Here is a 21025-nt window from a genome sequence, read left to right on the forward strand (position 1 = left end):
GATGGGGGGGAAAAGGGGTTTTGAGGAGGTGGTTTGTCAGAGAAAAGGATGATTGGGTGTTAGTGATCCTGGAATAGTAGGAAAATTTGGCTGAAGAGAGTGAAGCACTGTAATGTTTAACATGGTCAAGGGTAAGTTGATATAGAATGACTAAACCGGTTGTGCATTCAAGTTTGCAATAATCAAACTTGGGTGAGTGAATACAGGGACTGTCCTGGGAGAATGGCAGGGGCGGGCGATGATGAGTGATTTGGTGGGAATTATGACTTTATGTGAAAGGAAGGAGGAATGGAAAAGTGTGAGGTGCTTGAAGGAGGAAAAGGCCAAAGGGACAGAAGAAGAGGGAGAAGCCGAGGCATAAAATGCAAGAGCGGGGGGGTTATGCTTGAACTGTATAAAACACTGGTCCGGCAGCTGGAGTACTGCGTACAGTTCTGGTCACTGCATTACAGGAAGGAGCAGGTACAGAGGAGATTTATGAGGATGTTGCCAGGAGTGGAGAATCTAAGCTATGAGGACAGATTGGAAGCTGAGAGGAGATCTCAATGAGGTGTATAAAATTATGAAGGGCCTAGATATAGTGGATAGAAAGGGCCTATTTCCCTTAGCAGATGGGTCAACAACCAGGGGGCATACATTTAAAGTAATTGGTAGAAAGTTTAGAGGGGATTTGAGAGGAAATTTCTTTAAGCAGAGTGTTGTGGGGGTCTGGAACTCATTGCTTGAAAGGGTGGTAAAGGCAGAAACCCTCGCCACATTTAAAAAGTACTTGGATGTGCACCTGAAGTGCTGTAAGCTGCAGGGTTACGGATCTAGAGCTGGAAAGTGGGATTAGGCTGGAGATAGCTTCTTGTTGGCCGACATGGACACGATTGGCCGGAATGGTCTCCTTCTGTGCTGTAAACTTGTATGATTCTATGACTCTATGAAGCTAAGGTGGAACTTGATGATGAGAGCTACCACCCTTGAGTAAGTAGGTGATAGAATATAGGATCTGCTTTGGTGGAGGGAAAATAGTTGCTTCTAAGCTATATTTCTATCAGCAGTAGGATATCAAATGATTCATCCATTATATGGTCATGGCTGGTATATAGAGCATGATGATGATTGATAATCTATTGACAGAGTCAATGGGGCAGTGGAAGAATTAAGAGAGACAAGCAAGAGGTTAGAGAGTTGAAGTAAGGCGGTCAACAGGAGCAGAGCATGCAACAAAATATTACAAATTATTTACAGCACAGAAATAGGCTGTTCATACCAACAGGTCCATGCCGGTGTTTATGCTGCACTCGAGTCTCCTCCCACCCCTCTTCATCTGACCCTATCAACATATCCTTCTGATCATTTCTCCCTCGTGCTTCTCTAGCTTCCACTTGAATGCACCTGTGCTATTCATCTCAATTACTGCCTGTGGTTGCGAGTTCCACATTCTAACCACTCTCTAGGTAAAGAAGTTTCTCCTGAATTCCCTATTGGGGTTGTTTCTCAGGGAGAGAGTTCAAAGCATGCTATGATGACACAGGTTAAGCTCAAGGCCAACAACTGACAAAGTCTGTCAGAAGACTATTAAATTGTATGAGTATTTATGATTAACTGCTATGAAATGGAATTTCATTAGAGATTGTGTAGGGATTTGGAGCGATGTCATAAAATTGTTAATTATTTTACATATTTTTTCAAAGGTGGCCAATCAAGTGGTTCAGGCATTGCTTACTCAAAAGGTGAGTCTCTTTATACATATCCGTACCCTAATTGTAATATAGTCAACATACACAAGATTAAAAAGTGAATCCACAAACTGAACAGGAGTAGCTCATACTTTTCATGAATGCTATATTCTGTGAAAGGGAATGTGAAGAGAATGAAAGTGAGGTTGAGAGCAACACAAATGATGTGCTCGACATCTCTTTTACCTTCCATGATACTGATTATGTCATTACCCCAACATGAGCCCCTAGGAAAAGCAGGCACAATAATTTCTTGAGCTGAGTACAATCCTTTATTGTAAATGATGGTCCACTGTTATAGCTTGCACTTTAACAGGCGGTTTCTGGCTAGGTATAACTGAGGTTCTCATGACATGATTACTTATGATCTCATTCAGAATTGCTTGTGGAGGAATTAAGTAGCAATGTGGCACTTCTTCTGAAGGGAAGGAAAATTAGTGGGTGAGTTACACCAGATCACAGTTATCCAGCTCTGATTTGGTATGACACAATAAAAAAATAAACTAGGAGGGAAAAATGTTTTCAAAAATGTTGTCTGTAATATCATCTTGCATTAGAATTAAGAAAATCTACAATGCAATATTTACATGCACTTTAAAAACAATAGTAATTATATGCTATTGTTCGTAGTGTATATTTGCAAGATTTTAGCCTCTTTGGGATAGTCTTCTCAATTAATAAATTAAACCTGAAGGATGCAAAAAACACCATCAAATTTAACCAATGAATTAAAAAAAAAAATTCTGTATCTTAGTATTAGAATTATTTGTTCCCTTGTGTTGGGTTCTGTGTTCTGCACTGCCCCACTGTCAAAACAATACTCTTGATTAATTTAATCTATTCATAATGGTGGTTAATACTAATATGGAATATGTCATTGAAACTGATTCTAGCATCTCTCCAAAAGCAAGAGGCTGTTCTGTTTAAAACCCCCTTCATGAAGATGAAATAGTAAAACAATAGTTAGTGGAATGTGCATTATGGAGCACTACCCCAGTCTAGGGTTGGGGATAAAGGGGGTTCAGATTACAGGCTGCTGCTCAAAGTCACTGTGAAGGTTTATAGCACCAACTGAACCCTTGACTGAGTTTGTAGTCTCTTTTTATTCTTCAGTATTGATCCCCTGAAAAATATAACATTTTAATATCAAAAATGGGTTATTTTTCTGTAACTCTTTACTACAATATATATTATACCTGCAGGATTTAAGAGAAGAGTGTCTGAAACTACGTACTCGGGTTTTTGATCTTGAGCAGCAGAATCGAACATTGAGTGTTATTTTCCAGCAGCGGGTTCGTCTGGCCTCTGATTCACTTCTACAGGTATGTGTATGTACATCAGTTATTTTTTTCTGTCCATATTCTCATTCTTAATTATTAGTCATCTTTCAAGAGACTTTATATGAAACTCGATTAAGTGGTTAAAAATTTGTGATCAGGTAATTTTTCAGATTAATTTATAGTGCAATCCACATTTGTTGCAATCAAAAGTTTTCATAAATGGATCTTTATCCCTTCATTGTCAGTACTTGTAGCCTGTTATTAACTAGAATGCAGTAAATTATGCAAAGAATCAATCGATCAACAATAGGATCAGAAACAAATAAAAATAAATGTCCTGATTAAAGTTCTAAGATTATACTGTTGTGGTTTTCAAATACTTGGTAAATGGAGGAAATTACTTCAGAAACAGAGGAAATTTATGTCATAAAATGTAACCTTAGTCTGTCATTCTGGAAGCATATTATGAACATGAATATGCTTGCTAATGTATGCTTGCCTCAATAACTAGCTCTTTAATTGCATTTTGTGATTTGAATACATAAAATAGCAAGAATATGTGACTACTTAAACATTCTGTAGTCATGATAAAATACTGTACAGTCTGGTTCACTAGTAGCATTTTCTACTTTAATAAGCATATCTCATTGAAACTACTTCATCAAAATATTCTGGCAATCTATAGGGCAATAGTGGCCAACTGTTAATTGAAGTACAGTTTATTGACCAAGATTATTATCACTTGCATTTGTAACTTAAGGGCAATGATTTACTAATTACAATTTGAGAATTATAATCTATGTATTTCCTATTCCAATGTTCTCCTGGCCAGCCTCCCATTTTCCATTCTTCATAAACTTGAGCTCATCTAAAACTCTGCTACCCATACCCTAACTCACACCAAGTCCCATTCACTCACTGACCTACATTGGCTCCCAGTCTGGCAACACCTCGATTTCAAAATGTTCATCCTTGTTTTCAAATCCCTCCATGGGCTTGCTCCTCTAATTCTGGCCTCTTCTGCATCCCTGATTTTAATCGCTTCACAATTGGTGGCTGTGCCTTCAGCTGGTTGGGCCTTAAGCTCTGGAATCCCCTCTCTAAACCTCTCCTCCTCTCTAGCTTTGTCTCCTCCTTTAAGATGTTCCATAAAACCTACCTCTATGACTAAGGCCCTGTTCTAATTATTTAAATAAAGGTTAGTTCTTAGTCTTTTAAATAAAGGAGTCGCAATTAAATTGACATGTGATATTTCTAATCTTAAAAAACCTAATTAATTAAATCAGCTGATTGCTGAGTAGCTGCTGGGTGTGTGTTTTGCTAAGGTTGAGAGTTTATTTTTGCAGTTCCGAGTCTACCTACAGGGATGGCAGGGCAGCTCATTCCCATGGACTGCACATCCTATGACATGTGGGAAGTCCTGGATGCTTCGCGCAGCCTGGATGACCATGTGTGCAGGAGGTGTCTTCAGCTCACCAACTCGAGCGCCGCTTTATGAGAGCTTGAGCGGCAGCTGGAGTCACTGCGGTGCATCCGCGAGGCTAAAAGCTACGTGGATAGCAAATTTCTAGAGGTGGTCACCCCGCAGCTTAAGAGTGTGCAGGTAGAGAGGAAGTGGGTGACCAGCAGGCAGAAGAGGAAGACTGGCAGGTAGTGCAGGAGTCCCCTGAGTCCATCTCGCTCTCCAACCGGTATTCTCTTCTGAGTACCAGTGGGGGCAATGGTGCCTCTGGGGAGTGCAGCCAGAGCCAAGTCCACGGCACCACAGCTGGCTCAGCTGCATGGGGGTGGGGGAAGAAGAAGAATGGAAGATCTATAGTGGTAGGGGATTCAATAGTCAGGGGAGCAGACAGGCATTTCTGCAACCACAAACGTGACCCCAGGATGGTATGTTGCCTCCCTGATGCCATAGTCAAGGATGTCACCGAGCTGCTGCAGGGCATTCTGGGGGGAGAGAGTGAACAGCCATAGGTCGTGGTCCATATCGGTACCAGTGACATAGGTGTAGAAAGAGGGATGAGATCCTGCAGGCAGAGTTTAGGAGCTAGGAGAGAGATTAAAAAGCAGGACCTCAAAAGTAGTAATCTCCGGATTACTCCCGGTGAGCCACAAGCTAGTGAGTACAGAAATAGGAGGATAGAGCAGATGCATACATGGCTGGAGAGATGGTGCAGGAGAGAGGGCTTTAGATTGCTGAGGCATTGGGACCGCTTCTGGGGGAGGTGGGACCTGTACAAGCCAGACGGGTTGCACTTCAACAGAGCCGGGACCAATATCCTCGGGGTTTGCTAGTGCTGTTAGCGAAGGTTTAAACTAGCTTGACAGGGGGATGGGAACCTGAGAATAGATTCAGTAGGGAGGGGAGTAAAGCTGGAATTGGAAAGCAAAATGTAGAAAGTGAAGTTGAAGGAAAGAGGAAACAAGGGCTAGAAAGTAGTTGACAAGGAGGTCTGGCTGTTCTAAATGGTTTATATTTCAATGCAAGGAGTGCAGTGAATTAGGCAGATGAGCTGAGAGCACAAGTAGACACTTGGGAGTATGATATTATAGCTATTACAGAGACATGGCTAAAAGAGGGGCAGGTATAGCAGCTCAACATTCCTGGTTACAGGATCTTCAGACGGGATAGAGACAGGGGTAAAAAGGGAAGGGGGGTCACGGTATTGGTTAAAGAAACTATTACAGCTGTGAGGAAGGATGATATGTTAGAGGGATCATCAAACGAGGCCATATGGGTCGAACTGAAAAACAAAAAAGGGGCAATCACTCTATGGAAGTGTACCCCCAAACAGTGAACGGGAGATAGAAGAACAAATATGTAGGCACATTTCTGAGAAGTGCAAAAACTATAGCAGTAATAGAGGGGATTTCAACTATTCTAATATTAACTGGGAAAAAATTAGTGTGAAGGGTATAGAAGGTGCGGAATTCCTAAAATGCTATCAAGAGAACATTTTTGGCCAGTATGTAGCAAGCCCAACATGGAAGGGGGAAGTTCTGGATTTAGTTTTAGGGAATGAAGCTGGGCAGGTGGAAGGGGTATCAGTGGGAGAGCATTTACATGCTCGTGACCATAATTCAGTTCATTTTAAGGTAGTTATGGAAAAGGACAAGGATAGGCCAAGAATAAAAATTCTAAATTGGTGGAAAAGCCAACTTTGCTAAGCTGAGAGTTGATTTAGCCATAGTGGACTGGAAACAGCTACTTGAAGGTAAATCAGTGTCAGAGCAGTGGGAGGCATTCAAGGAGGAGATCCGGAGGGTTCAGGCCAAATATGTGCCTTTAAAGAAAAAGGATGGGACTAACAAATCGAGAGCCCCCTGGATGTCGAGGGACGTACAATGTAAGAAAAAGAAAAAAGGGAGGCTTATCTTTATCTTTTTTCTTTTTCTTAGCAGTAAGACACCTTATCATTGTTGCCAAATTAAATAATTTAAGGGTCAAGTCATGGCAGGAGAGCCCAGACCCGTGTCATGCTCCTGTGCTATGTGGGAAATCAGGGACGCTTCCAGTGTCCCTGACTACTATGTGTGCAGGAAGTGTATCCAGCTGCAGCTCCTGACAGACAACATTGCAGCTCTGGAGCTGCGCATGGATTCACTCTGGAGCATCCACGATGCTGAGGATGTCGTGAATAGCACATTTAGTGAGTTGGTCACACCACAGGTAAAGGTTACACAGGCAGATAGGGAATGGGTGACCATCAGGAAGAGCAGTGGAAGAAAGGTAGTGCAGAGGTCCCCTGCGGTCATCTCCCTCCAAAACAGTACCTTGGGTACTGTTGAGGGAGATGGGTCATCCGGGGAGGGCAGCAGCAGCCAAGTTCATGGCACCATGGGTGGCTCTGCTGCGCAGGAGGGCAGGAAAAAGAATGGAAGTGCTGTAGTGGTAGGGGATTCTATTGTAAGGGGAGAGATAGGCGTTTCTGCTGCCGCAAACGAGACTCCAGGATGGTATGTTGCCTCCCTGGTGCAAGGTTCAAGGATGTCTCGGAGCAGCTGCAGGGCATTCTGGAGGGGGAGGGTGAACAGCCAGGGAATCTCTTATCAACAAAGGCAGACATTGATGCAGAGATTCAGCATCGCCTCCAGTGCGCCAGCGCAGCCTTCGGCCATCTGAGGAAAAGAGTGTTTGAAGACCAGGTCTTCAAATCTACCACCAAGCTCATGGTCGACAGGGTTGTAGTAATACCCGTCCTCCTGTATGGATCTGACGATGTATAGAAAGCACCTCAAGTCGCTGGAGATATATCATCAACGCTGTCTCCGCAAGATCCTGCAAATCCCCTGGGAGGACAGGCGCACCAACATCAGTGTCCTCGTCCAGGCTAACATCCCTAGTATTGAAGCACTGACCACACTCGATCAGCTTCGCTGGGCAGGCCACATAGTTCACATGCCAGATACGAGACTCAATAAGCAAATGCTTTATGCGGAGCTCCTTCATGGTAAACAAGCCAAAGGTGGGCACCGGAAACGTTATAAGGACACCCTCAAAGCCTCCCTGGTAAAGTGCAACATCACCACTGACACCTGTGGCACCCTGGCCGAAGACCGCCCGAGGTGAAGAAAGTGCATCCGGGAGGGCATTGAGCTCTTCGAGTCTCCAGCGACTTGAGGTGCTTTCTATACATCGTCCAAAGGTATTCAATATTCAGGAAAGATAGACTGAAGGAAAAAGGAGGTGGGGTAGCATTGCTGGTTAAAGAGGAGATTAACACAATAGTAAGGAAGGACATTAGCGTGGATGAGGTGGAATCTGTGGCCCCAAGTTTCGCCATGATTTTCTCCTGATTTTTAGGAGCAACTGGTGTAGAACGGAATGTCTTAGAAATCGGAATTCTCGCCATTTAGTTTGCTCCAGTTCCAGTCAGTTAGAACAGTTTCACTTTGGAACAGAATTTTTTTCAAAAGGGGGCGTGTCCGGCCACTTACACCTGTTTTCAAAGTTTCGTCAGTGAAAACTTACTCCAAACTAACTTAGAATGGAGTAAGTGAAGATTTTTGTACGCTCGAAAAAACCTTGTCTACACTTTAGAAAATCAGGCATAGGTTACAAATCAGGCGTAGGGAATGGGGTGGGGGGGGGTTTAAAGGGAAGTTTACAAACATTAAACACTTCAGTTATACAAATAAAGAGCCATCATCAATAATAAATGATAAAAACATCAATAAATCAACCAATAAATCAATCAAAAAAAATTAATAGAAATAATTTTTTTTTTAAATCAATAAATAAAACATTTTCTGCTTACCGAGTGCAGCACCGGGAGCCCTCCAACAGCATGCTGGGATGCCCCCCTCCCCAGTGTGTCTCTGTCAGTGTCTCTATCTCTCTGTCTGTCTGTCTGCGTGTCTCTCATTCTCTGTCTGTCAGTGTCTGTGTTTCTGACAGCGAGGGGAGGGGGAGAAGGGGGGTAGCGGGAGAGAGGGGGGGAGCAGAGGGAGGGAAGGGGGAGGGGGGAGAAGAGGAATGGGGGGAGGAGGGGGAGGGGGGGAGGAGGAGAAGGGGGAAGGGGGGAGGAGGAGAAGGAGGGAGAGAAGGAGCAGGGGGAAGGGGGGGAGGAAGAAAAAGGGTGGGGGAAAGGAGAAGGGGGAGGGAGGCTGAACGGGCCGGGCCCGGCCGGGCCCAAGACTTCGGGCAGGGCCCAAGATTTCGGGCAGGGCCCGTCCCCAGCACCAGATTTGCAGGTAGGTGGAGTCGGGTCGAGTCCGGTCTGGGGGCGGTGGGGAAGCGGGAGTCGGGTCGGGTCCGGTCCAGGGCCCGGGGTGGGGGGGGGGGGGCGGTGTCGGATCCGGTCGGGGGGCGGGAAGCAGGATTCGAGTCGGGTCAGGAGGAAGCAGGAGCTGGCCGTGGGAGGAGCCTTATTCACGCAGTCCCAGTGAGGCCATTCGGCAAGGGCTAGGGGGATGCGTACTTCGGGCCCCTCCCACACAGTTTTGGGCGCCCACTGTAGCAGAGGCGCGTGCAGAGGTCCCGGCACTGTTTTCAGCGCAGGGACCTGGCTCCGCCCCCTACTGCTCTTGCTGCGCTGCGCCGAGCTGCAAACGACCTGCAGGGAGGTGGAGAATCTGGAAGTTTTTTTTAGGCGCACTTTGTGGGGCGAAAAACGGGCGTCCAGGTCGGGACTGCGCCGTTCTAGGCGCGGCTCAAAACTTGGGCCCAGTATGGGTAGAGCTGCGGAACACCAAAGGGCAGAAAACGCTAGTGGGAGTTGTGTACAGACCCAAACAGTCATAGTGAGGTTGGGGATGGCATCAAACAGGAAATTAGGGATGCATGCAATAAAGGTACAGCAGTTATCATGGGTGACTTTAATCTACATATAGATTGGGCTAACCAAACTGGCAGCAATACGGTGGAGGAGGATTTCCTGGAGTGTATAAGGGATGGTTTTCTAGACCAATATGCCAAGGAACCAACTATGGAGCTGGACATCCTAAACTGGGTGTTGTGCAATGAGAGAGGATTAATGAGCAATCTTGTTGTGTGAAGCCCCTTGAGGAAGAGTGACCATAATATGGTCGAATTCTTCATTAAGATGAAGAGTGACACAGTTAATTCAGAGACTAGAGTCCTGAACTTAAAGAAAGGTAACTTCGACAGTATGAGATGTGAATTGGCTAGGATAGACTGGCGAATGATACTTAAAGGGTTGACAGTGAATAGGCAATGGCAGACATTTAAAGATCACATGGATGAACTTCAACAATTTTACATCCCTGTCTGGTGTAAAAATAAAATGGGGAAGGTGGCTCAACCATGGCTTACAATGGAAATTAGGGATAGTGTTAAATCCAAGGAAGAGGCATATAAAGTGGCCAAAAAAAGCAGCAAACCTGAGGACTGGGAGAAATTTAGAATTCAAGACCCCAAGTTTCGGCCCGCGCCGAAAACGGCGCACCTCCGAGCTGGACGCCTGTTCTTCGCACCTAAAGGTGCGCCAGAAAAAAACTTCGATATTCTCCGGCTCCTCGGAGCTCGATCTCAGTTTGGCGCGGCGCGCTCTTCACAGCGGGGGGGCGGAGCCAAACACTCGCGCCGATTCTGTAAGTAGTGGGGGGCGGGTCCAATTTAAATGAGCCAACGTGGTGCCGGCAACCCTGCGCATGCGTGTTGGAGCGTGCGCGCACGCGCAGTGTCAAACAAACATTGGCACTCGGCCATTTTTAAAATGACTCGGCTGCCGTCGAGCCACTGACGCCGCTCCTATCCCATGGCCGAATGGCCTCAACCCGCTTGAAAAGCTGCGTGCCTCCGGTGTTGATCCTTCGACTGCCAGCCAGCCACTGACGCCGCTCCTATCCCATGGCCGAATGGCCTCAACCCGCTTGAAAAGCTGCGTGCCTCCGGTGTTGATCCTTCGACTGCCAGCCAGCCACTGACGCCGCTCCTATCCCATGGCCGAATGGCCTCAACCCGCTTGAAAAGCTGCGTGCCTCCGGTGTTGATCCTTCGACTGCTGGCCAGCCACTGACGCCGCTCCTATCCCATGGCCGAATGGCCTCAACCCGCTTGAAAAGCTGCGTGCCTCCGGTGTTGATCCTTCGGCTGCCGGCCAGCCACTAACAGAATGATGGCCTGCCTACAGCACAGCAGCTCAGCTCGAAGGCTGCTTGCTGCCGCTGTTGGGGCTGCCGTCGAGACACTGACACCATACCCCTGCCTGTCTCCAACATGAAAGGCATTGCCTGAAGCACAGAAGCTCGAAGGCTGCTGCTGTTTCACACAGGTAGGAACATGGTTTATTTAATCTTTTCTTTGCTTATAAATTTTTATTCAAGTTGGATTTATTTGTATAATATTTGTATAAGTATAACTAAGGATTGATTGTAGAATTTAATGACTTCCCCCCCTCCCCCACCTCGTTCCCTACGCCTAATTTGTAACCTACGCCTGATTTTCTAAAGTGTAGACAAGGTTTTTTTCAAGCGTACAAAAATCTTCACTTACTCCATTCTAAGTTAGTTTGGAGTAAGTTTTCACTGCCGAAACTTTGAAAACAGGCGTAAGTGGCCGGACACGCCCCCTTTTGAAAAAAAAATTCTGTTCCAAAGTGAAACTGTTCTAACTGACTAGAACTGGAGCAAACTAAATGCCGCGAATTTGAATTTCTAAGATACTCCGTTCTACACCAGTTGCTTCAAAAAATCAGGAGCAACTGAGGCCGAAACTTGGGCCCCAACAGAGGAGGACAAAGGGTTTAGTTTAGGAAGGGGAAAATAGAATGAGAGTAAGCTTGCAGGGAACATAAAAACTGACTGCAAAAGCTTCTACAGATACGTGATGAGAAAAAGATTAGTGAAGACAAATGTAGATCCCTTGCAGTCAGAATCAGGCGAATTTATAATAGGGAACAAAGAAATGGCAGCCCAATTGAACAAATACTTTGGTTCCGTCTTCACTAAGGAAGACACAAATAACCTTCCGGAAACACTAGGGGACCGAGGGTCTAGCGAGAAGAAGGAACCAAAGGAAATCCTTATTCATCAGCAAATTATGTTAGGAAAATTGATGGGATTGAAGGCCAGTCAATCCCCAGGGCCTGACAGTCTACATCTCAGAGTACTTAAGGAAATGGTCCTAGAAATAGTGGATGCATTGATGGTCATTTTCCAACATTCTATAGACTCTGGATCAGTTCCTATGGACTGTAGGGTAACTAATGTAACCCCACTTTTTAAAAAAGGAGGGAGAGAGAAACCAGGGAATTATAGACCGTTCAGCCTGACATCGGTAGTGGGGAGAATGTTGGAATCAATTATTAAAGACGTAATAGCAGCGCATTTGGAAAGCAGTGACAGGATCGGTCCAATTCAGCATGGATTAATGGGCCCAAGTTTCCACACGATAAAAAACGGGCGCCCCTCCGAGCTGGGCGCCCGTTTTTCGCGCCTAAAACGGCGCCTAAAAAAAACCACGCTATTCTCGAGCGCCCTGCAGCTCCTTGTCTGCCTGGCGCGGCGCCCAGGGGGGCGGAGCCTTCACTCGCGCCGATTTTGTAAGTGGGAGGGGGCGGGTACCATTTAAATTAGTTTTTTCCCTGCCGGCAACGCTGCGCGTTGGAGTGTTCGCGCACGCGCAGTGTGAAGGAAACATTGGCACTCGGCCATTTTTGTAGTTCTTTGTAGCTGTTTAATTTTTGAAAATTTTTTAACAAAAGCACATTGCCATCAGCACTGAGGCTTCTTGCAGCAGTGAGAAGGTGCAGGAAGCCTCAAAGTTGAGGCAGCCGTTTCCCTCCCCACCCCCGCCCGCCGTCGGGAACGAACGGAACGGCTCCCCCCCCCCTCCCCACCCGCGGGAACGAACGGAACGGCTCCCCCCCCCCCTCGCCCCCCGCGGGAACGAACGGAACGGCTCCCCCCCTCGCCCCCCGCGGGAACGAACGGACGTCTCCCCCCCCCCTCGCCCCCCGCGGGAACGAACGGAACGGCTCCCCCCCTCGCCCCCCGCGGGAACGAACGGAACGGCTCACCCCCTCCCCCCCCCGCGGGAACGAACGGACGTTTCCCCCCCCCCCCTCGCCCCCCCGCGGGAACGAACGGAACGGCTCCCCCCCTCCCCCCCCCCCGCGGGAACGAACGGACGTTTCCCCCCCCCCCACTCGCCCCCCCCGCGGGAACGAACGGAACGGCTCCTCCCCCCCCCCCCCCCCCTCCGCGGGAACGAACGATGGCTGAAGCACTTTCACACAGGTAGGAAGATGGTTTATATTTAAGATCTTTTCTTTGCTTATAAATGTTTATTCAGATTGGATTTATTTGTATAATATTTGTAGAAGTATAAATAAGGATTTATTATAGAATTTAATGACTTCCCTTCCCCCCCCCCCCACCTCGTTCTGGACGCCTAATTTCTAACCTGCGCCTGATTTTTTAATGTGCAGAACAGGTTTTTTCAGTTCTACAAAAATCTTCACTTGCTCCATTCTAAGTTAGTTTGGAGTATGTTTTCACTGTGGAAACTTTGAAATCAGGCGTCAGTGGCCGGATACACCCACTTTTGAAGAAAAAATTCTGTTCCAAAGTGGAACTGTTCTACCTGCCTAGAACTGCAGAAAAAAAATGTGGAGAATTGCGATTTCTAAGATAGTCCGTTCTCCACCAGTTGCTCCTAAAAATCAGGCGCAAATCATGTGGAAACTTGGGCCCTCTGAAAGGGAAATCATGCTTGACAAATCTTTTAGAATTTTTTGGGGATGTAACAAGTATAGTGGACAAGGGGGAGCCAGTGGATGTGATTTATTTAGACTTTCAAAAGGCTTTTGACAAGGTCTCACACAAGAGATTAGTGTGCAAAATTAAAGCACATGGTATTGGGGGTAATGTACTGACATGGATAGAGAACTGGTTGGCAGACAGGAAGCAAAGAGTCGGAATAAACGGGTCCTTTTCAGAATGGCAGGCAGTGACTAGTGGGGTACCGCAAGGTTCAGTGCTGGGACCCCAGCTATTTACAATATACATGAATGATTTAGATGAAGGAATTGAATGTAATATCTCCAAGTTTGCAGATGACACTAAGCTAGGTGGCAGTGTGAGCTGTTAGGAGGATGCTAAGAGGCTGCAGGGTGACTTGGACAGGTTATGTGAGTGGGCAAATGCATGGCAGATGCAGTATAACGTAGATAAATGTGAGGTTATCCACTTTGTTGGTAAAAACAGGAAGGCAGATTATTATCTGAATGGTGACAGATTAGTAAAAGGGGAGGTGCAACGAGACCTGGGTGTCATGGTACATCAGTCATTGAAAGTTGGCATGCAGGTACAACAGGCAGTGAAGAAGGCAAATGGCATGTTGGCCTTCATAGCGAGAGGATTTGTGTATAGGAGCAGGGAGGTCTTACTACAGTTGTACAGGGCCATCGTGAGGCCACACCTTGAATATTGTGTACAGTTTTGGTCTCCTAATCTGAGAAAGGGCAATCTTGCTATTGAGGGAGTGTAGCGAAGGTTCACCAGACTGATTCCCGGGATGACAGGACTGACATATAAAGAAAGATTGGATCGAATGGAATTTAGAAGATTGAGAGGGGATCTCATAGAAACATATAAAATTCTGATGGGATTGGACAGGTTAGATGCAGGAATAATGTTCCCGATGTTGGGGAAGTCCAGAACCAGGGGTCACAGTCTAAGGATAAGGGCTAAGCCATTTAGGACCGAGCTGAGGAGACAGTTCTTCACTCAGAGAGTTGTGAGCATGTGGAATGCTCTACCACAGAAAGTTATTGAGGCCAGTTCGTTAGATATATTCAAAAGGGAGTTAGATGTGGCCCTCACGACTAAAGAGATCAAGGGATATGGATAGAAAGCAGGAATGGGGTAGTGAAGTGCATGATCAGCCATGTTCATATTGAATGGTGGTGCAGGCTTGAAGGGCCAGATGGCCTACTCCTGCACCTATTTTCTATGTTTCTATGTTTCTATGACAGATACCGAGGGCTAAATACTGCAAAATGTCTAGAGGAGTATAGAAAGTCCAGGGGAGAAATTAAAAAAGATAATAGGAAAGCAAAGAGAGAGCATGAAAAATTCTTGGCAAGTAAAATCAAGGAAAATGCAAAGATATTTTATAAATATATTAAGAGCAAGAGGATAACTAAAGAAAGGGTATGGCCTATTAGAGACCATGAGGGTAATCTGTGTGTGGTGGCGGAAGATATGGATATGGTTCTTAATTAATATTTTGCGTCTGTTTTCACTAAAGGGAGGGGCGATGCAGACACTGCTATCGAGGAGGAGGAGTGTGAAATATTAGATTCAAAGAAATAGTGGGAGAGGAGGTGTTAATGGATTTAGCAGCTTTGAAAGTCGATAAGTCCCCAAGCCTGGATGAAATGTATCTCCGGTTGTTAAGTGAAGCAAAGAGACAATAGCAGAGGTTTTGACCATCATTTTCCAGTCCTTTCCGGCTTCAGGTGTGGTGCCAGAGGACTGCAGGACTGCTAATGTGGTACATTTGTTTAAGAAGGAAGATAGGGTTAGACCGAGTTTACAGGCCAGTCACCCTAACCTCAGTGGTGGGAGAATTATTGGAAAAAATCGTGAAGGACAGGATAAATCTTCACTTAGAAAGACATGGATTAATCAAGGACAGTCAGAATGGATTTGTTAAGGGAAGGTCGTGTCTGACGAACTTGATTGAATTTTTCGAGGAGGTAACCAGGAGTGTCAATGAGGGCAAAGCATATGATGTAGTGTATATAGATTTTAGCAAAACTTTTGATAAGGTCCCACATGGCAGATTGGTCACGAAAGTAAAAGCCCATGGAAGCCAGTGCAAAGTGGCAAGTTGGCTCCAAAATTGGTGCAGAGGCAGGAAGCAAAGGGTAATGGTTGGTGGGTGTTTTGTGACTGGAAGGATGTTTCCAGTGGGGCTCCACTGGGTCAGTACTACGTCCCTTGCTTTTTGTGATATATATCAATGATCTAGACTTGAATATAAGGGCGTATGATCAAGAAGTTTGCAGATGATACTAAAATCGGCCGTGTGGTTGATAATGAAGAAGAAAGCTGCGACTGCAGGAAGATATCAATCAACTGGTCAGGCGGGCAGAACAGTGGCAAATGGAATTTAATCTGGAGAAGTGTAAGGTAATGCATTTGGGGAGGATGAACAAGGAAAAGGAATACACATTAAATGGTAGGACACTGAGTGTAGAGGAACAAAGGGACTTTGGAGTACATGTCCACAGATCCCTGAAGGTAGCAGGCCAGGTGGTTAAGAAGGCATTTGGAATGCTTGCCTTTATTAGCTGAGGCATAGAATACAAGTGCAGGGGTGTTATGCTTGAACTATGTAAAACACTGGTTAGGCCACAGCTGGAGTACTGCGTGCAGTTCAGGTCACCGCATTACAGGAAGGGCATGATTGCACTAGAAAGGGTATAGAGGAGATTTACAAGGATGTTGTGGGGAGTGGAGAATCTTAGCTATGAGGACAGATTGGATAGAAACATAGAAAATAGGTGCAAGAGTAGGCCATTCGGCCCTTCGAGCCTGCACTGCCATTCAATGAGTTCATGGCTGAACATGCAACTTCAGTACCCCATTCCTGCTTTCTCGCCATACCCCTTGATCCCCCTAGTAGTAAGGACTACATCTAACTCCTTTTTGAATATAATTTGTGAATTGGCCTCAACAACTTTTTGTGGCAGAGAATTCCACAGGTTCACCACTCTCTGGGTGAAGAAGTCTCTCCTCATCTCAGTCCTAAATGGCTTACCCCGTATCCTTAGACTGTGACCCCTGGTTCTGGACTTCCCCAACATTAATAAGAACATAAGAATTAGGAACAGGTGTAGGCCATCTAGCCCCTCGAGCCTGCTCCGCCATTCAACAAGATCATGGCTGATCTGGCCGTGGACTCAGCTCCACTTACCCGCCCGCTCCCCATAACCCTTAATTCCCTTATTGGTTAAAAATCTATCTATCTGAGATTTGAATATATTCAATGAGCTAGCCTCAACTGCTTCCTTGGGAAGAGAATTCCACAGATTCACAACCCTCTGGGAGAAGAAATTCCTTCTCAACTCGGTTTTAAATTGGCTCCCCCGTATTTTGAGGCTGTGCCCCCTAGTTCTAGTCTCACCGACCAGTGGAACCAACCTCTCTGCCTCTATCCTGTCTATCCACTTCATTATTTTAAATGTTTCTATAAGATCACCCCTCATCCTTCTGAACTCCAACAAGTAAAGACCCAGTCTACTCAATCTATCATCATAAGGTAATCCCCTCATCTCCGGAATCAGCCTAGTGAATCATCTCTGTACCCACTCCAAGCTAGTATATCCTTCCTTAAGTAAGGTGACCAAAACTGCACGCAGTACTCCAGGTGCAGCCTCACCAATACCCTGTACAGTTGCAGCAGGACCTCCTTGCTTTTGTACTCCATCCCTCTCGAAATGAAGGCCAACATTCCATTCGCTTTCCTGATTACCTGCTGCACCTGCAAACTAACTTTTTGGGATTCATGCACAAGGACCCCCAGGTCCCTCTGCCCAAAAAGAGTTTCATGCACAAGGACCCCCAGGTCCCTCTGCACTGCAGCATGTTGTAATTTCTCCCCATTCAAATAATATTCCCTTTTACTGTTTTTTTTTCCAAGGTGGAAGACCTCACATTTTCCGACATTGTATTCCATCTGCCAAACCTTAGCCCATTCGCTTAACCTATCTAAATCTCTCTGCAGCCTCTCTATGTACTCTACGCAACCCGCTTTCCCACTAATCTTTGTGTCATCTGCAAATTTTGTTACACTACACTCTGTCCCCTCATCCAGGTCATCTATGTATCTTGTAAACAGTTGTGGTCCCAGCACCGATCCCTGCAGCACACCACTAACCACCGATTTCCAACCCGAAAAGGATCCATTTATCCCGAATCTCTGCTTTCTGCCAGCCAGCCAATTCTCAATCCATGCTAATACATTTCCTCTGACTCCGTGTACCTTTATCTTCTGCAGTAACCTTTTGTGTGGCACCTTATCGAATGCCTTTTGGAAATCTAAATACACCACATTCATCGGTACACCTCTATCCACCATGCTCGTTATATCCTCAAACAATTTCAGTAAATTAGTTACACATGATTTCCCCTTCATGAATCCATGTTGCGTCTGCTTTATTGCACTATTCCTATCTAGATGTCCCGCTATTTCTTCCTTAATGATAGCTTCAAGCATTTTCCCCACTACAGATGTTAAACTAACCGGCCTATAGTTACCTGCCTTTTGTCTGCCCCCTTTTTTAAACAGAGGCGTTACATTAGCTGCTTTCCAATCCGCTGGTATCTCCCCAGAGTCCAGAGAATGTTGATAGATTATAACTTCCGCCATCTCTTTTAATACCCTGGGATGCATTTCATCAGGACTAGGGGACTTGTCTACCTTGAGTCCCATTAGCCTGTCCAGCACTACCTCCCTAGTGATAGTGATTGTCTCAAGGTCCTCCCTTCTCACATTCCCGTGACCAGCAATTTTTGGCATGGTTTTTGTGTCTTCCACTGTGAAGACCGAAGCAAAATAATTGTTTGAGGTCTCAGCCATTTCCACATTTCCCATTATTAAATCCCCCTTCTCATCTTCTCAGGGACCAACATTTACTTTAGTCACTCTTTTCCGTTTTATATACCGGTAAAAGCTTTTACTATCTGTTTTTATGTTTTGCGCAAGTTTACTTTCGTAATCTATCTTTCCTTTCTTTATTGCTTTCTTAGTCATTCTTTGCTGTCGTTTAAAATTTTCCCAATCTTCTTGTTTCCCACTAACCTTGGCCACCTTATACGCATTGGTTTTTAATTTGATACTCTCCTTTATTTCCTTGGTTATCCACGGCTGGTTATCCCTTCTCTTACCACCCTTTTTCACTGGAATATATTTTTGTTGAGCACTATAAAAGAGCTCCTTAAAAGTCCTCCACTGTTCCTCAATTGTGCCACCGTTTAATCTGTGTTCCCAGTCTACTTTAGCCAATTCTGCCCTCATCCCACTGTAGTCCCCTTTGTTTCAGCATAGTACTCTCGTTTGAGACACTATTTCCTCGCCCTCAATTTGTATTACAAATTCAACCATACTGTGATCACTCATTCCGAGAAGATCGTTTACTATGAGATTGTTTATTATTCATGTCTCATTACACAGGACCAGGTCTAAGATAGCTTGCTCCCTTGTAGGTTCTGTAACATACTGTTCTAAGAAACAATCCCGTATGCATTCTATGAATTCCTCCTCCAGGCTACCCCGTGCGATTTGATTTGACCAATCGATATGTAGGTTAAAATCCCCCATGATTACTGCCGTTCCTTTTTCACATGCCTCCATTATTCCCCTGATTATTGTCCACCCCACCGTGAAGTTATTATTTGGGGGCCTATAAACTATGCCCACCAGTGACTTTTTCCCCTTACTATCTCTAATCTCCACCCACAATGATTCAACATTTTGTTCATTAGAGCCAATATTGTCTCTCACAACTGCCCTGATATCATCCTTCATTAACAGAGCTACCCCACCTCCCTTCCCCTCTTGTCTATCTTTCCGAATTGTCAGATATCCCTGTATGTTTAATTCCCAGTCTTGGCCACCCTGCAACCACGTTTCAGTAATGGCCACCAAATCATACCCATTTGTAATGATTTGTGCCGTCAACTCATTTACTTTGTTTCGAATGCTGAGTGCGTTTAGGTAAAGTGTTTTAATACTAGTTTTTAAACCATGATTTTTAGTTTTGACCCCTTCTGCAGCCCCTTTATATTCATACATATTGTCCCTTCCTATCATCTTGTGGTTTACACTTACCCCAGTGCTACTCTGCTCTGTTGTCTCCTGCCTTTTGCATTCTTTCTTGGGGTTCTGTTCATCTGAGCTCTCACCCACCCTAACTAGCTCAGAGCCCTCTCCAGGGTTCCCATCCCCCTGCCAAGCTAGTTTAAAGCCCTCCCAACCGTACTATCAAAACCACCCGCGAGAACATTGGTCCCGACTCTATTGAGGTGTAACCTGTCCGACTTGTACAGGTTCCACCTACCCCAGAAGTGGTCCCAATTGTTCAGGAAACTAAAACCTTCCCTCCGACACCAACGGGAGAGTGGAGAGCACCTGTTCAAACTGTCGCAGGAGAGAGAGTGGAGAGCACCAGTTCCGACTGTCACAGGACGGGAGAGTGGAGAGCACCAGTTCCAACTGTCGCAGGTGAGAGAGTGGAGAGCACCAGTTCAAACTGTCGCAGGAGATAGGCTGGATTTGTTTTCCTTGGAATAGAGGAGGCTGAGGGGAGACCTCATTGAGGCGTATAAAATGATGAGGGGTCTAGATGTAGTGGATAGCATGGCCTATTTCCCTTAGTAGAGGGGTCAACAACCAGGGGCCATACATTTAAAGTAATTGGTAGAAGGTTTAGAGAGGATTTGAGGGGAAATTTCTTCACGCAGAGGGTTGTAGGGGTCTGGAACTCACTGCCTGAAAGGGTGGTAGAGGCAGAAACCCTCACCACATTTAAAAAGTACTTGGATGTGCACCTGAAGTGCTGTAACCTGCAGGATTAAGGATCTCGAGCTGGAAAGAAGGATTAGGCTAGATAGCCTCTTGTTGGCCGGCACGGACACAATGGCTGAAATGGCCTCCTTCCGTGCTATAATCTTCTATGATTTTAATCTTCTAATATCATCATAAGTGACTTAGTGTCAATTTTGTTTGATAACGCTCCTGTGAGGTGTTTTGGGACATTTACTATGTTAAAGATGCTATATAAATGCAACTATGTGTTGTTAGTTAACAAATTGAGTTCAGCATCACCTGCATACTTAGTTTATTTTGAGTCGGAGCATTGATGATGCTACCAAACCTTTGCACATCTGCACATATTAATTTTAATGCAGAATCTTTCTCTTTGACTCTGGTGCCTCCAGTCTTCATTAAGTATAGTACATTGATACCGTTGCTCTCCATTTGCAGGTGATGCTGAACTTAATTTTGAGACCCTGGTGGTTATGCAATCACGGGAGCAGTATGACTGTCCAGTTTAGATACTTCATTCTTTTGCTGTATTAGACCAAACAAATCAGATTAACTAGGACAAATACCTAGACAACCAGATGTTTGCTTGTGTTTTACATTTTAAATGTTGTCGATAATATTGTCTTGCTGGGCAATTAGCTCAAAAAAGCAACTGGGTGGCAGTGTGCACAATTCTAGTGCCTTCATATTTGGCATCGTTTCTCAAGTTTTCTTTAACTTCGAAACAGAAAGGGCTGTTCCATTTGTTAACTCTAATAAATTGACATGTGGCAGCACTTTTTAATAGGCTCATTGAAAATCACCAATTAATTGTTCAAGACAGTTGTTCCTGGTGTATACAATTAATGCTTAGTTAGTACTGGATTGAAGAGAACCTGTTCAATTTGCTTGTAGTATTGCTCAACTTCAGATGTATAATTAGTGCATTGAGTAACAACTATATATAATTGACAGGTAGCTAACAGGGCATGGGGAGTTCGAAATCTGCTTTGGAACTG

At 45.3% G+C, this 21025-nt stretch overlaps 1 protein-coding gene across 12 annotated transcripts in view; it reads left to right on the forward strand.

Annotated features, from left to right (window-relative positions):
* The window catches only part of LOC139259753 (nck-associated protein 5-like), a 1255355-nt gene that overhangs the window by 1005212 nt on the left and 229118 nt on the right, over positions 1 to 21025 (forward strand). For 11 of the 12 annotated variants that reach the window (XM_070875434.1, XM_070875435.1, XM_070875433.1 and 8 more), the window contains 2 exons: positions 1683 to 1721; positions 2930 to 3055. In XM_070875434.1, coding sequence (XP_070731535.1) covers positions 1683 to 1721; positions 2930 to 3055 — 165 coding nt within the window. The remainder of the gene's footprint in view (positions 1 to 1682; positions 1722 to 2929; positions 3056 to 21025) is intronic. The other variant, XM_070875432.1, reaches the window with a different exon arrangement.

This window comes from Pristiophorus japonicus, chromosome 3 (genome assembly GCF_044704955.1).
Source record: "Pristiophorus japonicus isolate sPriJap1 chromosome 3, sPriJap1.hap1, whole genome shotgun sequence".
NCBI lineage: Eukaryota > Metazoa > Chordata > Chondrichthyes > Pristiophoridae > Pristiophorus > Pristiophorus japonicus.